The following is a 22575-nucleotide window of genomic DNA, read 5'->3' as shown; positions in this document are numbered from 1 at the left end:
GTCATCACAAATCATATATATGAGTTGAGTGTTTCTGTTAACTCGGCGGGACCCCTGACACTGGCTCGCGGAACATCCGTTAAGAACCGCTGCTCTAGTGGCGAGATAGCGCAGTGGTATAATCCGCGGCTGCAACACCAATGGGTGCGGGTTCGAGTCCGACCGAGGTCGACTTCCGAATTCCGATGTCTATGTGTTGGAGGTTTACCTAGGCTCCTCCTCGCCACCTCATCCGCGTCAGCGGTGTCTTACAAAAGCCTAGAGGTGGGCCGTGCAATAAGTCGGCAGTTACGGAAAATAAAAGAATATCGGCCTGGTGTAAATGACCATAGTAGTCGACAAACACCATGAATACCCCAAAAACAAACAAAACAAACAAACCGCTGCTCTACAAGTGACGTAAAGCCGTAAATTTGTACTCACACTAACAATTTCGAAAACATAAAAAATCTACATCGAGTGAGAATAGAAGGTATGGCAAGTACTAAAGCAGGGGTGTCAAACTCAAGTTGTGTCGTGGGCCGGATTCAGACCTTCGAGTCGCTCGCGGGCCGGACCATAGTCACATTATTCCAAAATGTTAACTCAAAATTCATGCCCGTCTTGTTCACTTGAATACTCAACTGTACAGCACATGGCCAGGCCACGGATCAAAAGGTTCTATAATCTATACCAGGGGCGGGCAACTTCTCCAGTCGGCGGGCCGGATATAGGAAAATTAGGTACTTGGCGGGCCGGATTGCTGAATCGATACATTATTCGCCCATTTATCCACATAGGCTACAAGGAATAAATCGTATTTAATGAATGTATTTTAACGACAGCAATGTCACTTCGAAGCCATTTCTCGCCGATAATGACGAAGACAATGTGGACTTGAGAATAACATTGTCATACAGACGCCGCCATGTCTGCTTCTCTCTGATCAATCAACACATGGTGCAATCCCTAATTAAGATTTTAAGGCGTTCCATAAGCCCGGTAATCCTAATTTACCAAGATATCAATTCATTAGGGTTGACTATAGGTGACGAGATAGCGTCGTTGTTCAACTGTGTGGTCTAAGTAATCTCGATATTGAATTCATGCGGCCCGCGTCCTGAACAAAATTAGAAAAGTAGCCTGCGACGCGTTTTGAGTTGGCGACCCCTGGCACAAGCGGTGCCTTACAAAAGCCTAGAAGTGTGCCGTGCTACAAGTCGGCGATTACGGAATAAAAAAATAGGAAATATCAGCCTGGTGTAAATGACTGACCATTATAGTCAACAAAAATCATGATATATATATATGAGATATCTGAAATATATTTTTATGTAACAATTATGTTCTCCATAGTCTGCATATACCGGTTTCTAACTGTCGTTTTCACTTCTTTGAATAACTAAGTTTAGGTTCGTTTTTCCACATAACTCTGAGCTCAGTGTGCACTTTATCCCTTCTCGGAATTACGTGTCAATGACAGCGACTTGTTGCTGATGGTCATTACAGTGAAACCGCAACACCACTGTCGGATGATTATAAGGTGGCCTATGAACATAATATAGATTTTCTGTCTCTCTATTTAATGAAAGTAATCTCAGCAGTTGTCAGAAATGTGCTGGATAATAGCCTACAGCCATTTTTCACAATCGCTTCGCGGGCCGCATGCATGAAGTATATAGTTTCGAAAAGTACATTTGGTCGAGGGTTTGCATACTCTTAGTGGTCAATCGGTAGGTACTTGCGAAAATGAAAAATGCATCTCCCTCCACGCCTAACGCAAATAAATAACGACACTGCAGATTTAAATTTGCATTAAAAAAACATATTCGTTATGTACTGCGACGACTTTTGACGCGGTTCGGATCACGATTTCACTCATAAAGTTGATCAAAACATATCCCAAACTACTTTTCACTTTTCAAAATACATAGTGTAAAAACTAAGTAGTGTTGCCTGAAAACGGATCAAGTGGAAATTGAAATAGTCTAGATCTAAAGCACTATACCACTCGAGCAAGTAATGAAAGTAGCCTAAAGCGATTTGAGTCATTCGAAATAGTAGAATTATTTAATTACTGAACACACCTGGGTTCCTATTTTCTATAAATATATAGACATTGTTGTTAATATGGTCTTTACGCCAAATTATGCAGTTCAAGCTACTGTGCAAATATATTTACTCTGCTGGTTATAATCTGCCAGCTCGACTGAACTATTCCTATCACGACTGCGTTACGAAAATAAAATATCTTAAAAGCATAGATCTATTTCTTACGACAAGAAGTGCATTTTCCACGAACAAATACGCTCCAAAAGCAAGAGGTCTTAACCAAATCATTCAGTGTGGGACTCGGAGAGATTTACCTCTGACATTCAGCCGAACGAACAATTTATAAAATGCTGAAAGGTGGAAATTGAGCAAAGGTTCCATGTGAACACACTTCCTCCCTTTTAAGCAACCATAGAGCTGAACCATTCAGATCTGGGATACTGTTTTAGGTATTTCTCATTAGAGTATAACTCTCCATCGGCATAAAAAAACGGCATCCCGCAAATTAAATTTCCATGGGCAATGGGCATTGAGAATGTTATTTCTTCAACATGAAAGGTGTGCGGGTATTCTATTGTATGCCAAGGCGGATACTTCAGTACATCGAGCAAAGTGCCTAATTTTGAATTTTCTTCCTATTATAGAATTCTCCTTCAATGGCGTTATAATGAAGAGGCTCATATTTCAAATATGCGATTTCCGTTTAAATATATATTTTTTTCAGGATATATGCAGGAAAATATGCGAAACAAAAAACGTATATACATTCGTGAATTCGTTTGTCGTTGCGTTCCACAGGCCGGTCGGGTCATATACAAACCTAATAACATAAATGGTTTTTGCATGTGTTTGATGCGTCGGCGGGGCATGCTGAACACGACTCCCCGAGCTTGTAAGGCTTCTCCCCCCTCCAGTTACCAGGAGGCCCGTAATGACATGCGGCGATGATGTCGAACATGGAACTGGTGCCGCTAATGGACCTGTAAAAGTATAATTTTCAATGTTACAGTCCTTGATTGCAGGACAGCTCTCTCTATCGTTTAATATATGTGTTGTGCGCATATGCAATGTATATATAGCTATACACGGAATTTAGCATGCAGCGTATGTCTTGCAAATCTATCTTCGTATATAATCCAATCGTACACTTTTAGCGAAGCGAGTGTGCAACTGTGCATTCACACTGAAAATGTGTTATACGAAAATAGAACTTAAGTCGGAATTATATCGGGGTCATAAATCCTATGCGTGGCTACATGCATACCTTCCTACGTAGGCCTACATGTACACAACCATCATTTGGATTAAAATAATATGTTTGATTTATACCGTGTTGTAAATCTGAAGTAGTTTCCGGGTTCGTGTATATTCACATCCGTATATCAAGGGTGGTACTGGGTGTTAATAAACACTTTTTAGCTAAGAGTAAAGTGTATTTGAGTATGCCGAAAAAGTAACAGTCTTTTCTTAATAATCAACTCTGATCATTGGCCATGCCATCATTGGAAAACAAGCCTAATACTTCAAATTATTACTACTGAGGCAGATTAGTCTGTTTTGGGCCCTCCTAATTACGCCTTTGACCATTAAGCGAGAATTACATTCGACCATTCGTGTCATCCTCAAATGTGAGCTTAGTAGAGAATGTGGGTAATGGGTCATAGATTGACAGTATTGAAGAAGGTATATATACTCACGGACATCTTCCTATAGCGCAACCGAGCTTTCTACTTCCGGCCCACACAACTTGAGTGTAGTGTCCACACATTTTTCCGGGTGTGCACGTTAAAGAGTAGTAGTTATAATCTTTTCTCTGTAAATCAAAGATGTGTAAAGTCCTTATTTGGAGCACGTTCGCCAATCCGTCATGCGGAAGAGCTACGAAAGATGAGATAATCGACTACAAAACGCTCATAACCTCTCCGTCCCATCTGCCAGTAATATACGTGCCATTGGTGTGATCTTTGGAGACACTCATTCCGACAAACAAATTCTCGCCCAGCGGATAATCGAATTGTTTTATTTTTCTGTCGTCGCCAGCCGAGTGTTTGAATGAGCACTTCCTGAAACGAAATAAAAGAAGTGACCACTGACTGCAGATTAATTAACTTTTTCGATACGTGTGTGGTTGTTATGCATTGCGTGTAACACCCTTTATCGACGCCACGCTATGTAAAGTAATGCAAAACTAGTTAATAACCGTATTTGGTGTGGCACCAAAGACGCCAACATGTACTTTACGCCTCATGCGCTTTCCGGATCTTGAAGACTTGCAGGGTATTCCCATTGATCCAAGGATATTTAATTTATATTTTTATGTATGGTAATATGTATGTATGTATGTATGTATGTATGTATGTATAGTTGAACTTGTCTAGTGTTACGGTTATATATGTAATGTATGCATGCATGAATATATCATGTATATTGTAAATTCAAGTTTTATATATTTTAGTTCATGTCTCCATGTAGGCTACCCTATTAGTGAGCGATACAAGCGGTCGGTGCATATACTATAAGAAAATTCATATATAGAGCTTAATGTTGCAAGCGCAACTATCAGTTTATTTTTATCAGTAATAGTATTTTTCGATAGAATGTACTTCAGTCGAGGGATCGAGTCCTCTATCGTATTTTTCTTTGATCGCTACTTACTTGACGAATTTCTTGGAGATCTTTGCTACCTTTTTGTCCCATTCTAGCGGCACCATGTCGGCCGCGGTGGGGCTCACGGAGGCGCGTGCGGCGTTGTGGGCATCGACAAAATCTTGTTCCATTGCATTGGTCAATTTCACCATTTTGAATTTTTTAGGTTTCTTCGGAGGGGACCCTGGTATATAATAGCGTATTCGGTGTTTCATTGATTTATACTATGATTAAAATATAGCTGTAGTTGATGTGATTTACGCAACTTACATGGCACGTTACGCTGAGGTTGACGCTGCGCAGACCCCCTAAAAGTAATCGATGTTCATAGGTTATACGAAGTATGTAGGTGTAGACCTATGCGTCATATGCACTATACTCGTCATGCAACATGTCACATTGTTACCATTCAAAAATATGTTAGGTAAGATAGGGCAAGTCACAGTAATTCACATAATCTCAAGGCTCAAAGTAATTCTCAAGGCTGGTTCGCGCTAAATGACTAACTAGTCACTCTGTTGTAGCTTTGTCCAATGCTATATTTAATTATTCACCATTTCATATTTCGATGGATTATTCAATAATTGGCTATATGGAGAACGTATATCTGACGACCTGACTGGAATCTTACTTACTTGTTCACGGTCCCACCATAACGTCGGTACACAATACGGCGGGAGATTGCTGAAAATTGATAAACAAATGATTATGCCGAGTTGCACCGTATATGAAGCCTATGTCATAACGCGGCTATTTGATTGATAATGAAAGTTGCCAATATATCATCGGAAATTTACGCAAATCATCTGTGTGTTATTGTAATGAGTAAATAATTCAATGAGTGCGTTGTCGGTATTCCCTTCCGACAAACTGCTTTGGAATATGCTGGTTTATAAAATATAACGATCCGTGAAATAGGCCTCATGAGATCTTATACTCACATCCACTGCGACTTTTGTTAACGAAAATGTACAGAAAACAAATCAGACTCAGATATCGCCACATATTACTCGCCTATGCAGTAGGCCTAACTGGAAAAATTAAACTGAAATGTGACTATCGAGCTCTGAAAACTTAGGTCGCAAATAAGGGATGGACGGTTCACATATTATGTGGTAAAGACATCGTCACAAACACGCATAGGGGCAGGTACAACAGTTGTGTATAGTCAGGATGAGATGACACCAGTAATTCCTGTTATCAGAATGAAGTTAGCAAACCCTATTCATCAAATGATTATATAATACGCCTAACGAGCAGAGATGTTCACAGTAGTCAGCTTTGCTCCTATAATAAAAGTTGAAGGAAGTTCTAAATGGACGTATTTTCACCTAAAAACTATTCAAGTAGGAGTGGAAGTATGCCTTGACCTAACCATAACTTGAGAATGTATATTGTGGTTAGGCAAAGTTTACTTGAGCACTCTGAAAAAGTAGAAGTAGGCTTACTTCATTACTGACTGCGTCTGTTAACGATCGTGAGTCACGGATAGTATTGTTGTACAAGTCAAGCAATGAGAATGGATTCGCAAGGAAATTAATCCTTGGCATTCTGCTTAACACTTGTTTGGTGAGCGTGTTGCGTAGCCTGCGAACTCATTTTATAACAGAATCATTCGCTCATTTCATAACACATCTAAGAATCGTGCGATATTTTGCTAGCAACTCTGCCGTGACGTGACGAGGCTTCAACTCAGCAGGATGTCTGGGATACTAAACACCGGAAGCTGCTAAATGCAAATATCGTTTCCGCAAAAGTTTGTCTGCTTTCAATGAGTTGAGATGTGAAAATGGCATCGCCCTACAAGCTGTACTGTCTATAGCGCAGACCTGGGCATTGTGCGGCCTGCGACGTGATTCTGAGCGGCCAGCGAAAACTTCCTTGGAACTATAAAATCTATTTATTAATGCTAATGTGTGGACAAAAACTACTGTATAAACTGACCCGGAAATGCGTTTACCTTGAAAGTTAGTTTATTTATGTACTGGGATTACATGCTCAAAATAAAACAAATCTAGCAAATTATGCCATAACAATTAAAGTTCCAAGTCAATATTTTCATATTCAAGTTCAAATCTTGTTTGTTGCCACTTGCCAGGCATATGCTATTTCATACGTTTCCAAATCCTAATTCGTAAAATAATGCAATCAGTGCACGTGATTAGCGGGCATCCTCACTCATAAACTATGTTATGGCGAGAAACGAAAGATACGACTGATGGCTGACATATCAACAAGAGTTGGAGCACTTGATATTTTTTACTGAATGTAGTCGTGAACCTGTAATTTTAGTTGATGGTGAGCACCGAGTAGGTCTACGCGTCTGAGGAATATAATTTGAGTCGGCAGTTTGAGAAAAATCATGTAGTGAACGCATACACTCGGTTGATGCGAACCTGCAAGCGAAGCTAGAAAAACAGCAAGGCTATTTTATCAAGCCTCACATAACTATAGGGACACAGCCTAATACTAACGCATCCACCTAACAATTTAGAAATAAAACTGTACGCCGCAGAACACAGTCTAAACTTTTGTCTCGGCCCACCCACGTATTTTCTGCTTCACATTCGGTCCGCCGGGAAAAATAATTGCCCACCCCTGGTCCAGCGTAAGTGTCTAAAAACTGTCACAGTCAATATTAATATTTCGTGAGATCCTGGCAAGTCCCCAAAATGCATTGGCCGAATTCACCACTTATCCCCTTATGCATGAAGTGTGCGCCCAGGCAAGTCCCCAGAATTCATTAGCCGAATTCACCACATGTCGCTTATTTATTAGGAATGCGTTTCCCAATAAGGAAGGCGAAAATACTATTCTACTCCCAAGAATGCCACAAGTCACGGTAGAACTCCCCGGACAAATATATGCCATGGTGAATAGGATTATGCCCAATCCATATATTATATATTGATATCCAATTCATATGACATATGTTTATTGTAAGGTGGATACTGATTCCCGGACCAATAGAATTATGCTATTTCCAATATATACATATGATTTCCTGTGTGAGTCGCGAAGGATTTGCATAGAAAGTATAATTGTTGGGCAACAGCTGCATTGCGGGAATCGAGGCAGTTTGCAAACTCGCCAGGACTGCATAGTCGCAATGCCGCGGCTTTGCTGTAAACTCTGAGCAACGACAAAAGGGCCATTCCTTCCAGTGTCGTTCTAATAGACTTTGACGATTGATATATAGTATAGCTAGTACATGTATACATTCATTATTTGTATAACCAAATGTTTGTATATTGTATAGTGTTGGCTACCTCCATATATTGAATGTGCATGTTGGTATACCAATAGTACTGAGCGATGCTGTATATATTTGGATAATGCGAATTCATTGTAATAACCAGTATAGAAGTGGCGCACAAAACCTGTGCTGTGATAAGCGACACTATCATGATTTTTTACTTATAATAATAGACTCTGATTACGATTGCGCCTAAAATCAACGATAATTGACCCTGGCATTATTGTTCCATTTGTTTCTGAAAGGAAACTGCGATGATCCCAAAATCGTCTTGGTTTGCGTGCACACGCACTTTTGGAACAGGTTTGGTGTGAGCAATAAGTGAATAACGGAAACATGAACACCAGACGCAATGTGACGTCGTAATAGCAATTCGAAAACAAATCCGTTTTCGTTCTCCTGGGTTTGTATTTAAATTAAGCGGCGTTTTGAACAAATACCTTTTATTAAAACAACAAAGTTTTTATCTTCTTCTTTGCTAACGTTGTATAATCATGTATTATCACAATTGAGTAAGTACTTTTGAAAAACGTGGTGTGAGCGGATACGGACGATTTAAACTCAATATAGTCGACGTATACGATATGGAGCGGCTATGGAACCCTGAATATCGTTGTCGGTTCGACACTAATAGCAAGTAGATATAGAAAATATTTGGTACGGAATGAGTGTTCTGATGATGATGACCGGGCCGCTGACCGTAAAAATGCTGCATAACGATGTAGTCCTGGTTAAAGATATTTTTGGTCTGTTTATGACAGTGGTCGGAAACTCTTTTCGTCAAAGGTGCCATATATACCCGATATCTTCAATTGTCAACGCCAATCGACTGTGACGTCACCATTAAATATGCGTGACGTCATGGCTCGAAAAAAAACAATAAAGTACATGTTTTAAACAAGGTATATGTTTTAAGCATGCTTGTTTTAAATGCAACCCTACCTCTTCAACCCCTATCTGTAGAGGACTGTATAGGATAATACCTGAGCAGACTAATACTAATCAGGGTATGATTGGTGTCATTCGAAAGATGTCACACATGACGAGATAAATGGAGCGAAATGTTTATCGTGATCTTATAACAACTTGTTGGTTAAGTTCTGATAGGTCCGGAGGTCGTTTTCGACACGCAATTTTGGCTAATTCGTACCCAGTAGGCCAGGGGTGGGCAAACTTTTGAGCTCGCGGGCCGCATTCAACATCTAAATCCATTCGCGGGCCGCAATATATAAAATTGAGAATATATGGTGAGGACATGGAGATTATATATGTTCCCATTTAAAACAAAACAACCATTGCTTTGATGATATCGTACACACGTCAGAAACATAGTGGCGATATTTCATAGGCTGGTCGACCTCAATAACCAATTGTCAAAATTATTGAGATGAAAGTCGTTTGTCCCGATTCTTAGAACAGGATTGCAATTTAAATCTATGAGCATCGATCTGTTCATAGATTTACTAATTCCACTTTTGGCTCAGTTCCAGGACACAATACTGACAGCATCATAACCATGTTAGCTTCAAACACGCATCTACGATGTGTAGATAAAATATAAATTCCCCAATTCTACGCATACAGAGAACGAATCTACCTAAGACACGCGCAAATCGTTTCTATAAGCACATCACTGAAATAATTAAAACTGCAATGAAGTGGCGAATATGAAATCCCACTCGTCATCCGAATTATGTCAATCTCGTTTAGGATTTCTGTGATGTTTAGTAGTTGAAACCTTTCAAACTGCGTGCGCCTTGAGATCGGGCTGTCGCGCCAAAAATTAATCATAAAGTAAGGAAGTATTTACCTCAGACCAGTGGCTATCAATTTTTTTGAGACACGCCCCCCCTGTGATGGTGAACAATTTCGCGCCACCCTTATCGTCATATCACAAAACGCAACTAGGGTGCTAGCACGGATGGGTGGCACGGAGGGTAACGAATGTGGATCAGGAATTTTTAAATATGAAATTGAGACTAAATACAGAGCAATAATCATGACGTGAATGAGAATCGCGCGGAGCGCGCAAAAAATTTTCAGTGGAGGGAGGGCGTACCCCAGTTTTAGAACCACTGTCTTCGAATTATCATGGTGAAATATACTAAGAAAAAGTTTAATGAAGTCCCTGCATTAATTCGATTTTTAGTATGGATTTTATCAATATTTTTAAAAGTTTCTTTAGACTCTCGCGGGCCGCACAGAACGGTGTGGCGGGCCGCATGCGGCCCGCGGGCCGTAGTTTGCCCACCCCTGCAGTAGGCTATATGGTTTGGCTGCTCAGAGAATCTTCTGAGCCCAGGAGCAATTTAGCACCACAGGAGCACAATATCATCACAAATGACTAATTTGTTTTACTGCGCGGGAATATTTGCTCACGATATTGCTGTGTCAGTTTTTGGGTGAAGCACGTTGCGGCGACAGAGGCGAATCATTAAAGTATTCACAACCGAAGTAGTGTGATATGACAATCAAATATCCCGAGAATCAGTAATATCTTGAACTATACTGGGTTTCATATAGTTTTGTGTTCATTTCCTTTCTTGCCTCCATTGTAATGTATAGGGAGTGTAATAGACCGTTGTAACTCCAAGGTGTTCTGGTTTATAAGGCTACTATTACTGTAACTTTTACTGTCAATTCACGGTAATGTTCACAATATAGTAGCTTTCAAAGTTAGTTTGCGAATAGTAGCCGCTGAAATTACAAGCATCGCCTACTGAACATATGCGTGAACAAAACGTTCGCACCAACCCTAGGTTACAGCATATAAGACATAGTTTTCGGTAGAATTTCAATTCCTTGACGTGGCGCAGACGCAAACACAAGCGGGTAAAAACGCCCAGAAACAATAATTTATATCAGGGGCGGGTAACATACCGCCCGTGGACAGTTTCCCGTTATATATGAATATGTGGTCCGCGTCCCAAGTCTGCCGAGATTTCCCACTATTTGTTTATACGTCAAGCTTTAGTGACTGTATGTGTATGTTATACTAATATGCGTGTGTGCGCTGCGTGAGATAGTGGAGCTTACGCGTAAGTTCGTCGAAGCGAGAAGACTTGCAATATCGGTACTCAACCCTAATGAATTAATATCTTGGTTGATTTGGGGTACCGGGTTCAACGAACGCCTTGAAATCTTAATTGAGGATTGCACCGTGTGCTAATTGATCAGAGAGAAGCAGACATGGCGGCGCATGTATGACAAATTGACAATGCTGTTTCCAAATCCACATTGTCTTGGTTATTATCGGCGAGAAATGGCTTTGAAGTGACATTGCTGTCGTTAAAATACATTCATTAAATACGATTTATTCCTTGCATATGTTGATAAATGGGCGAATAATGTTTCGATTCAGCAATCCGGCCCGCCAAGTACTTAATTTTCCTATATCCGAACCGCCGAGCGGAGAAGTTGCCCGCCCCTGATTTATATCCTATAAGAAAACAGTGAGTAGCTAATCGACATGGTTTCGAGATAGCGACTCTTTCCCTATGAGAACTATATCATACCAACTTCGGAGGCTGATTGGTCAAGTGGGCCTATACCAGGGGCTCCCAACCTTTTTGATCTCGCGGACCGGTAAAACTTCGAAGCAAATGTTGCGGACCGGTGAGTCCCCGACAATCAAAATTAACCCTAAAGTCAATTACGAAAAATCTATTAAACTTAAATGTAATAGTGGATAGTTCATCTAACGCTGTCCTTTTTATGAATACTATTGAAGTTTCTGCAAAGCGGAGCTCGCGAAGTTCTGTTAAAGAGCACTGACTTGATTGTGATTGTTCAGCATCCTATGCTATGGCCTCTATTATATACTGTCAAGTGAGCGCTTAATTGCACTGTCGGAATTTAGCAACGTTTGTTTAAAAGTATCCGTAGCTTTCATATAGGCCAGGGACGGGCAACATAAGGCCCGCGGGCCGGATCCGGCTTGCGACGGGATTTTGAGCGGCCCGCAGAGAGCTTCTCTACCCCGAAAGTGAAAGTTTAATTTGAATGTATCGACAAATATTAATCGTCACAGAATGAATCCATGTTTGCCAACCTAAGAAAGATGGTCATGAAACTACTTGTTATGTTCTGTTCTAGATATATTTGCGAGCAATATAACCGTTCCAATGTAAGCGATGTTCACGTGCAGTCTTTACTAACGGTTTCTACATCCGATATGCAGCCAGAGCTCAGGGAACTTGTTGACAACTTTGATCGACCACATATGTCTGATTGACGTCAACAGCTACTGAAGTACGTTAGGTAAATAAATTCATTAAATACTGGTTTTGGTCTCTATGCTTTAAACTTATTACTTTAAGTACGATATATTCCTTGTCTAGGGGGATAAATGTGCCATCAATGTATCGATTCTGTAATCCGGCCCGCCAAGTATTTCATTTTCCCAAATCAAGCCCGCCGACCGGAGAAGTTACCCACCCCTGATATAGGCTGTAACTTCTCCATAACAAGCTGTAGGCGACTTTCCAACAGTTTCGTACAACACTTGCACCATGTTTACGTACGCCCAAAGTATAACGAACTATCTATAACGACAGGGTGCAGAAAAATACGTCCCAGAATTTTGAATCAATTTAATACTTGGTATTTTATTTCGCTAAGTTATTGGACATTGGAGAAGCGTTCAACTTCCTCCATTTTGGAATTGCGATAAAAAAAATTCGAACATATTTGGCGGAACGACGAACCGGCGGTTAATAACCACTGGCCTCTACCAGAAGTCCTCACGCAAAGCAGGATGAAGTTTTTGAAGGGACGAATATTTTAAAAATGACGTTAAGTCACCAATCATATATGACGTTGTGAAAATCTGCGACGTCACAACGCACACGTCGTAAGTTTTTTTGGGTTTACACGCCTATGCGCACCACTGTAAAACTGACAGCCTCCCATGAATTACAGCTGAATAACTGACGATCAACACGCGGCACTTTTGTGTATGCTTTATTTCAATATTTTTCGATGGTCATTACTTGTCATCATGAACGTAGTCGTTTACTGATTCATATTTCGGCATTTGGAATCGCGTGGTTTTGTCAACTAGTAACATAAATCATTCTTGCATTGCCGAGAGTAAGCCGAAGGACAAGCGGAACATGACGCTCCTATCTGATACGGTCTTCTCCCCCACCAGTTTCCGGTTGGCCCATAGTTACAAAATGCTATGATATCGAAACCGTGCGGAAGACCAGCGATGGACCTGACAAAACAGAGCAGCGGTTATTTGAGAACATCTAAAATTCCGATAAATAACCTGTAACATTCTAAGACAAGGGTTCTTGAAGTATGGGTCGCGAAGGGTATAAATTTGGGTAGAAGAAAAGTCGTTACTACAGTGGGGTGATCATGAAAATGTGCCGATCTTTGTATTACACAAATTGGTTTAATGTCATAATAAGACTTGTTTGACATTGGCTTCTCTGGAAAGGTCTAACATACGCGCGTTATACTCGGGCAGGGTAGAGGGAAGGAAAGAGCGCGGCCGTAATTGCCACACCCGATATTTTTAGTACGCATAATTTACAGAAATGAATCAACTTTATTCGCAATTGTGAAAAAGTAAAGTATTCTTGGTATCGCTTCAGACCACCGGAGCCCGCTGGGCTGCTTTAGTCTAGGGGTGTGCATGTGCAGCGATATTTCTTGGGCGCCGTTTCCGCCCGCACCGGGACATATGAAGACATAAAGTTTTGACCTACACGCGGCTGTGGCCAAAATGCGGCGCTAAAAACGAAGAATAAATGCGATAAAACTTTGGCCTAAAATGACCGTTGCTGGTTGGCCAGAACATTCAATATTGCAATGTCCGGCCTTCGAAATCATCGGCAGCGAATAGTCCCGTCCTTGCAATCTGAGTCCCAGAGTACAAATGCTGCCCACAGAGGAAAATATTGCACCCCCATTTGAAATAACGTGCGTCACACATGTTTTATAGAACTGCATTGCATACAACTGGTTGTCTACACTTTACTTTCTCGATTTCATACATGCCGGCAAATACGTAGCATAATGCTGCTATTAAAATGCATTTATCCCGATGCGCTAGGATTGGGTGGCGAGATGAAATAAAACTCAGATTTGGCTCGCGGTTTAAAAAGTTTAACAAACCCCTGTTCTAAGACTTTGTGAATACTTGTAACATGAATACCTTTCAAGTAACCATTTAAATAAATTCTATACAAGGAAGTGCTTGGATCTTGACGAATTTAACAGTGCGGAAATTACATTGGCCTAAATGTTATACTACTCAACAAAGCGAGACATAAGTTGTATAGTGTATGGCACGTAGGTAGGCCAGAGCTACCCGATCCGAATACATGAATCATTTTGTTCTGACTTCAATATTGCATTCACAGTCCCGGGGAAACAAAATTTTCTTCTGGTAAAATGAGATGAAAAATGATACTCACCGACATTTACCGATCGCACAACCGATTTTCTTGGTGTCCGCCCAGACAATTTGGGTGTAGTGACCACACATTTTCCCGGTTTGACAGGAGTTGGAGTGGAAGTTATAGTATTTGTACTGAAAAGACGAATAATTAATTTCTGCATCTAATTGTACATCAAAGCCATAAGTACAAAACTGACTAAATCTGGGATTTCTTATTTGCATACCCTGTCACATTCGTAGTCGAGGCAATCGACAGACCTAGCGATTTGTATAGGAGCAACATCAGGCTCTCTCCAAACCTCGGGCGATCGAAATATGACCATACTGTGATTTACCAAAATGTCATTTCTGTAACTTTACGCACTCTCGTAGAGTGAGGTGCAAACCGCCAAAAGGAAGGAGCACCCACTCAGTTTTTAAATTAAAACACACAGCACGAAGTCAGTATCCAGCAATAAAAGTAGACTTGCAATTCTCGAGACTTTATCAATCCCAGCTGTCGGACTTCTACATGGCCGTTTCACTGAGCTTCTATAGCTCGGTATAGTTGGGTGCCCTCAATCGATGTCATGTCCAATGTTCAATAAGCATCTTTAAATTGAACAGTGTCTATTGTAGGATTCGCATACATGGATAGCAGTATAAAGTCATGCATTCTATATTTGTACTATCATCATTATAGCAAACCTCATCTGCCCAAAGCTTGGTAATAGCTGAAGGCTGCTTGTGAGATGGGGCTCTGCTCATGCCGACAAAGATATTTTCCCCCAGCGCATACTGAAATTTCCCTATCTTCCTGTTATTTCGATCAGAATGACGAAAGGCGCACATCCTGCAATTACACTCACCATCTTTTAATAATCAAGATTCACATACACACACGCACCTACCGGGCGTTTCGTTCGGCGACTTCTTGGATATCATCATCCCACGCGACCGCGACCATATTAGCCGCGGTCGGACTGACAGCGGAACGGGCCCTGTTGTGAGACTCTACGAATTCACCCTTGAGTTGGTCGGTCATTGCGATAAGCTCGAACGCGTTTGCTTGTTGTGGGGGCTCTGATGAAGCGAAATAGAGGACAAGGGTGCATGCCATACCATATATTCGCAATTTTCGGAAACTCTGCTTGTTCATTGGTCGTTAGGGCTCATTAAAAAGATCCTTTTTTAAAAATATATTTTGCCTCTGGATTAAAATTGTATGAAAAAATCGATGCAAACCAAATCAGGCACATTCACAGCCGATGGCAGCGACCATATGCTCTATAATCCGAAATGCTGACCGCGTTTTAGAATAACTTCACATTTACCATGTTAAAGGCATGCCTAAAGATGCCTGACTTTATCAATATGTATCGTAGTAATGAGATAGTCGGCCTTGCGAGTACTATGAAGCGTTTGTGCGGCCAGTGGTTGCAATGCGTTATTTATAAATGGTCCGCTCGCCAAAATGGATGCACACCGTTGCTCTACATGACTCGAGATATCTCATCAACACTGCAGCAATCCTATATTTAGAATATTTATCAAATGCGTACTGTAAAGTTTGGAATTGGTTCTATCCCCGGATTACGGCTATTCGAGGCTATACTCAGTAGGCTTGTTTTCATAATCAATCATTTTCGTTGCTGGGAGTATTTTTAAAAATCACATCTGTAATACAATAGGTCCGGTCCGCCTTTTTTGGTTTGACCACTAGGTGACTTTTCATAAAATGAGCGGCAAAAATTGCAATATTTTGTAATTCCTTCATATCGATTTTTTTTTGATAACATAAGATGCACAAGGTTTACACTTATCAGCACGCCCGATTCCAGCAAAATATCCCACTCGTCGAAAATTCATTGTTTGCTGGCACTGGTCATTTCTATAATAGGCCTTGGCAGCCAAAGTGTTAATCAGCCGACGTGACAGTAGTCATTTTGACTCGCTTGAAAAGAAATTAACCCTCATCGAATCGAGCCGTGATTCTAGCTACTTTATTCAACCATAACTACATACATTTATATCTACATTTGAAATGAATAGTGGCCGTAGCCGAATTCACCTTCATTTCTATTGAAGCTCCAATCCATGACTGGTGTGGTTGCTGAAACAATAGAAAAATTAACATTTCCATATCATATATGTAGAAAAGGGAAAGTGACAGGGAAGTGTATTTGTTGTAGGATGAAAAGGTAAGTACTGCAAAAACGCTGTCGATCCAAAAACAACGACATTTGCGGACGTTGCCAGAGTGATCGCGGTAATATATATGAACTCAAACCTCCCGACAAAGCACAAACAAAAACACGAATCTGACACGCCATTCGAGGATGGACATTGCACAGTCTATTCCTGGTGTCACAAAGACGCAACGCATACAGCCTATATACGTGCACGTGTGCAGCAAATTATAACTAACAAAAGATCAAATTATAATGAGACTTCAAAATGGCAAGGGTGTGTTCACTGCGTGCTTTGCCTCCCTGCTGCAGTGAGTTCACACCGGGATTTCGAAGACATAGATTCATAGATTCACAGTGAGGAGCTTGTGCCACGGCTTGCGAATGCGCAAAATTATCGAAGTTCAAATACCGAAGATGGAAGACTATAGCATCGCCGATAATACTGATTTGTATAGGCATATATATACATGAATGAACTAAATTAATATAATAGTACGTGGTCGTGAACGAACGTTACTTACTGCTTTTCCCGAACAGACAATTCAAACAGCACAAAAAAACTGCGAGTCCCCACATGTTAGTTTGAGGGAATTGGGATGTATTATAAAATCTGTAAAATATAAGTCCGTTTCGTCGTTGTAGAGTAGACTGTGGTCTTCCATTAGTAGAAAATATTGATGGTAAGAATCTTTCGCACCACCTGGTTTGTTTATTCATTTGCATCTAAAATGTGTCACGTGTGTAATGTGTCATCACGTGGGTCATGTGTAACAGACGCATAGCTAACGCTTCAATACTATGCATACATAATCGGATGAAAACCTCCCAAATTCCAGTTATGATATAGCTAACCGTAAGTACGGTGGTAAAAAGCTGAACTTTGTATTCTGTAATAATATTGATGCGGCAGTCACGTTTTGAACTTAATAAAACTCGAGAACGCTGGAAATCCGTGAATCGGTCTGATGCGCTGGGCAGTGTACGGTGAGCGTACACTCTATGAAACGGAAATTTCAAGAGATGCAAGAAAGAATAGTTCCAGCTTGTAAGACAAAAATGTAAAGCCAATTCTGCTCGTGGATCAAATAGACGTGTCGAATTACATGGATCGCTGTATTGCGAAGAAGGTCCACACGCCGCTATACTATAGTTGCGATAGATCGTATGTTTCCAGGGAAATTGCACACTGTCGCATTCATGGCGTCAATACACAATAAACTTTCAGTGTCTACGACCGCCGTGTACGTAACATCAATGCGCGCTATACAGTAACAATCAGTCACGTTGCAAGGAATATCGGAAGGTTTATATGCTCATGTCCCTTTACGTAAAATTCGATGAATTTTAGCTTCGCGTTGTTCAATCCAGCTCTATTTCGCATTAACACAAGTTACAAGATATCCCTCTGTTGCTTATACAATGGAGCCGTGATCATAAGTCTAAAGCCGATGCGTAAGATGAGCGACGACCGAGCATCCTCCGCGTATATCACTATTGTATGTGACAAGTTCCAGTCTAGGTGTCGTGGAGGAACTAGCGAATGCTCCGGAAATAGTTTTTTTGTAACCCGAAGTTGAGCAAATACGCCGGCGATTACTTCGTCCCTTACATAATATTTGTAGCTTTTCGTCAATATAAAACATATCTTTGTCGCAGTATACATCCCTTTTACAATGATTCTGCGGAACGACCAATTGCGTGGTGTGTCGAAATGGATAGTTATACATGCAACATTTTATGACTAAATTCGTGATAAACACTGAATGCTATATGTCGTGTATTTCCATCTCATAGCATGCATTAGAAATGGCGCCTACATGCGGCATAATGAGAACACCTATATGTATTGACCTGCCGTTGCCTGTTCTTCATCCTTGGCATGAGTAACAACTCATACCCACCGACAAGTGAAACGCACGATAAAGGTGGTAACTACTCAGCCACTTACACTCCAATTGACGCTATGGTATATAATGGGGAGTGTTTTGAGCCATTTTGAACTTCATCATCACGTGATAATTATTATGACATCACTGCACTGAACCATAGCTAGAATATATTAGCTCTTGCACAAGACTGAGTACAGTAGTGTAATGCTTCGTCGCTCCCTTTTTACAACATATTTATAAAGACTGCTGTTTAGTGTTTACGTCAGAGTGGATATGCAAAATTATCAAATTCTAAAGGAGAAACATTTAAGTCATTTCATCCGGCTTTGCGTTTTGCAATGTTTTCGCAAAATGAGTAATCTGACAGGAAAGAGATCATTCCACAAATGTATTTTCTTTCCGCGATAAACCAACGCACCCGAGGATCAATATGGTAAGTTATTTTTATGAGAGTGGGATTAGTAGAGGAGACATGCAGAGTAGACATGCCGTTGTCGTCCTTTTCAAGTAGGCCTATATGACCATGACAGAATATTACAAAAGGAAAACGGAATCCTGCCATAACAAATAATGGCACTTGTGACGTCACCCACGTAGGGGTATACCTACAAAAAACAGAATGAACAACTTGGTTCTATATACGATTTTTTCGGCAACCAGTGCTGAGTCTTAATCATTCTGTAATTGTATAGACATTATTTGAGAATCACCGTGACAAAAACCGTAATATCTCCCTGGTAATCGCATTGTGTTGTCATGGACTTGTTTCTACCCAGTATAGAATGTACCCTTGTCTTAGCGGTGCGTGCAACCACGTAGAGGCGAGATCTCGTGCCCACAAATACGATGGTGGGCTTTGTTAGGTCTTGGCATGCCATTTCAAGGACGCTACCCGTGCTAGGCCATTGCGGTTAATTTCAGTGAATATCTATTGTACGACACTTCCTAGATACCGTACTTCATGTTTCATATGCCAGACGTTCAATCACGTCGAAATTAGTTGCAAATATATCGCAAATGCGCTGGTCTTTGAGCTCTCTCAAATAGAGCGCCATATCTTTTCCGCTATATATCCGGTGCAGTTGCAGTTTTACTTCTAGAAATAGCCAATGTCTATGCGAGTCCATGAATGCCTAAAAAATATCTTAATATATTTTAGTTATGTATAGGGTTGCATTCAAAACAAAAATCAATTCAAAACAGACATGTTTAAAACATGCTTTGTATTGTTTTTTAACCATCACGTAACGAATATTCAGTTGTGACGTCATGTTGATTTGACATTGACAATTTAAAATACAGGATAAGTATATAGCTCCCTTGGCGAAATATCTACGTACTATTGCTGTTGAACCGACTATTATGAGGGTTCCAATCATCCCGTATCGTATACGTCGGCTTTATCGGGTGGTTATCGTCCGTAGGCTCATACAACATGTTTTTTGGAAAGTCTTTACACAATTACGGCATAATTTTACAACTCGAAAAAACACACATTTTTTTAAATGGCCTTTGTTTAAAACAGTGGTTCCCAACCTTTTTCGACTCATCGCCCCCTTTTGAAGCTCCACACCGATCATCGCCCCCCAAATATTGGGAACGGCAAAACAGCAGTTCGTCACCCCCTAAAACGTTGGTCTTTGGGCCCCATAGGGTGATAAACCACCTCAGACCCCCTGTCAGCCAGTGGGATTTTTTTCGCTACATATCAGCTATACCCTATTTCATGTACTGTTTGGTGAGTCACCGTATTTCGCCTAAACGCGTGAAGTGCCACAAATTTATACAATTCATGTTTGAATCGGTCAATATGGTCGGGAATTGCATATATATTGCTATGAATTTTTACATCCTCTTTCTGCTCACGTAATCAGACTTACCGGTAGAGCTGAGTGTGGTGTGTTGGAAAAGGTAGGACACACCTAAATAATAATTAAACATCTTCGGGCGTATACCCGTTGGAAGGAACGAAACAGCACTTCGTCAGGCCCCCTCAATAAACTTTGGTCTTGGGCTCCCATAGGGTGATAAACCGACCCCCATCACGTTGTTTGCTTTTGCCACGAAATTAGGCGGAATCGTTGTTATATTGACTTCGTTACATGATGCTATCTGGCAAATAATTTTTTCTTTGCGGGATGGCATTTGTCCTGTAGGGTTAAGGTCGCCAGGACAGGAACATTCGACGCCAGCCATTGAGGCACATATGGACAATTAAACATGTATGTATATATATCGAAGTTTTCGGTCAGCACAAGGGCATTCCTTTTCGGCCAAGGTCTTCTCGCTGCTGATCGTTCTGGTACACTTCTCGGAGTCGCATGTTACATGGCCTCTAACTTCATATGTCTTGGTGCGTCGTGGCGCAGTAATGGCTGACGCCGAAGTCTCCCATTTCCATTAATCATGCGTATTTTTGTTGGGGGACGGGTACCCCAAAGTCAAGATATATGCAAATGTAAAATCGCGCAGAGCGCGAAAATTTTTTGACAAAGTTGCATGAATTTCTTAAAAATTACTCTACAATTTATGTTAATTCACGAAATAATTTTTGGCCTCCTTCGAGTTCGGGCCCCCCACCGCTAATTGGGGGGTTTGGGGTGCGGTAGTTACGGTCCCGACTCCAATATAGCCGTCTTAACGCGCCATCGCCCCGCTATCGCCCCCTTCGTTGTTTTCGCCCCCTATCGCCCCCTTCGTCCGTTTTCGCCCCCTATCCCCCCCTTCGTTATTTTCGCCCCCTAGACAACCAAATCGCCCACGTTGGGAACAACTGGTTTAAAACATTGTTTAAAACATGTGTTAGACAAAGTGTTTTTAAACACCGTTTGCTTTAAAAGCAGCTTTACTCCCTAGTTATGTATATGGTGATATGAAGCTATGTGATAGATAGAAGTGGGAGACCTCCTGATACTATAGATCAGTGGTTCCCAACGTGGGCGATTTGGCGGCCTAGGGGGGCGAAAATGACGAAGGGGGCGATAGGGGGCGAAAATGGACAAAGGGGGCGACAGGGGGCGAAAATAGCGAAAAGGGCGATAGGGGGCGATGACGCGTGAAAACGGCTATATTGGAGTCAATTTCAAGAAATGCCCTTTTTTTAGTCAACCCACGGACATTTGGTTGCAAAAGTGTAAATTCGACAACGATCCGAAAAGTTCACTTTTTTTTTAGTCAACCCGCCGATGACTACAGATTGTATACCGATTTTTCGGTTCACAAAATCTGGTGGGCGATGATCGGCGTTGAGCTTGAAAAGAGGGCGATGAGTCGAAAAAGGTTGGGAACCACTGCTCTAGATGCAAGGAGATCCGAAAATCGTTTTCAGAGAGCTTTATTATACGTCCTCACGGCACCCTGCTTAGACAAGAAGCATGCATTCATGTGTCCATCAAAGTGCACATTCTACAATCTACATAGTCGGAACTAGATACTTGGCGGCCCAAACACTACCACAACACTACCACAACAACAATAAACAAATACACCCCTAATGGGTGGGCTGCCACAATAGATGGGGGTCAAATTCTGCGAAAGATATATCCACAAACTCATTCGTCTCGCAGACACACTCGTTCAGTGATCACTCGTAACATCAACCAACGTGTCGCGAGTTTCATTCGTCATAGACAGTTGCAGATGTTGCAGTTGCAGTCATTTTCGTTTCAAAATGATAACGGACATTAGTTATCTCTGTTTCTTCGGGCCGTTTTTGAAAAGCGGGAAGGGAATTCCTGCAGAGAACCATGCTTGTCGAATGTCGTCGTACGCCTGACTCCACGCTAATCGCATAAAGGAATTTATCTTCACTTCTGCTTGTGATTGAAATTGGTATAGTTTGTTTGTGTGAATAGTACTTGCCCAATGCCCATACTATTTCACTGATATCAGGCTGTTGAAGGCGATTTCGCAATGAGCCTGGGAAAACAGATCTAGAGCATGCAATCGGCAGAGGAAAATTTGAAAATTGAAATACAAAATCGAACGAGAAACAATGCGAATCATGTCTGGAAAAGTATAGGATATCAGCGATTGCGCAGAGAAGAACTGCTTTTCCGGCCCTGATTTTGTGGATGGCCACTGGCCAGGTATAGCTATTGTCAGATGTTTTCGTGCGGCGCATTGTTTTCGTAGTAGTAACAATAGCCTCGTCTGGTGGTAGTGCGCAAT

The 22575-nt window shown here is 41.2% G+C and overlaps 2 protein-coding genes and 1 long non-coding RNA gene across 3 annotated transcripts in view; 1 reads left to right on the top strand and 2 right to left on the bottom strand.

Annotated features, from left to right (window-relative positions):
* The window catches only part of LOC145439713 (uncharacterized), an 84662-nt gene that overhangs the window by 35279 nt on the left and 26808 nt on the right, over positions 1–22575 (top strand). The window lies entirely within an intron of this gene.
* Positions 2714–22575, bottom strand: part of LOC145439700 (uncharacterized) — a 215890-nt gene continuing 196028 nt past the window's right edge. The window contains exons 2-8 of the mRNA XM_080317262.1: positions 5619–5710; positions 5313–5361; positions 4948–4985; positions 4687–4861; positions 3950–4094; positions 3729–3844; positions 2714–3011 (exon numbers count right to left, since the gene is read on the bottom strand). Of these exons, the coding sequence (XP_080173388.1) occupies positions 2852–3011; positions 3729–3844; positions 3950–4094; positions 4687–4861; positions 4948–4985; positions 5313–5361; positions 5619–5682 (747 nt within the window). The 5' untranslated portion in view covers positions 5683–5710 and the 3' untranslated portion in view covers positions 2714–2851. The remainder of the gene's footprint in view (positions 3012–3728; positions 3845–3949; positions 4095–4686; positions 4862–4947; positions 4986–5312; positions 5362–5618; positions 5711–22575) is intronic.
* On the bottom strand, positions 12880–17189 carry LOC145438967 (peptidase inhibitor 16-like). Its single transcript, XM_080316374.1, has 6 exons — positions 17038–17189; positions 16396–16437; positions 15236–15407; positions 15033–15177; positions 14362–14477; positions 12880–13151 (listed from the first exon to the last, which is right to left on the bottom strand). Exons 1-6 carry the CDS (start codon positions 17090–17092, stop codon positions 12992–12994), a joined length of 690 nt encoding a protein of 229 aa, XP_080172500.1. The 5' UTR covers positions 17093–17189; the 3' UTR covers positions 12880–12991.

The sequence above is a fragment of the Botryllus schlosseri genome, chromosome 5, assembly GCF_051294905.1.
Source record: "Botryllus schlosseri isolate E-star chromosome 5, Bs_hap1, whole genome shotgun sequence".
In the NCBI taxonomy this organism is placed as follows: Eukaryota; Metazoa; Chordata; class Ascidiacea; order Stolidobranchia; family Styelidae; genus Botryllus; species Botryllus schlosseri.
The sequence above is the reverse complement of the archived record's forward strand: the minus strand, read 5'-3'. Positions and strand labels throughout refer to the sequence as shown.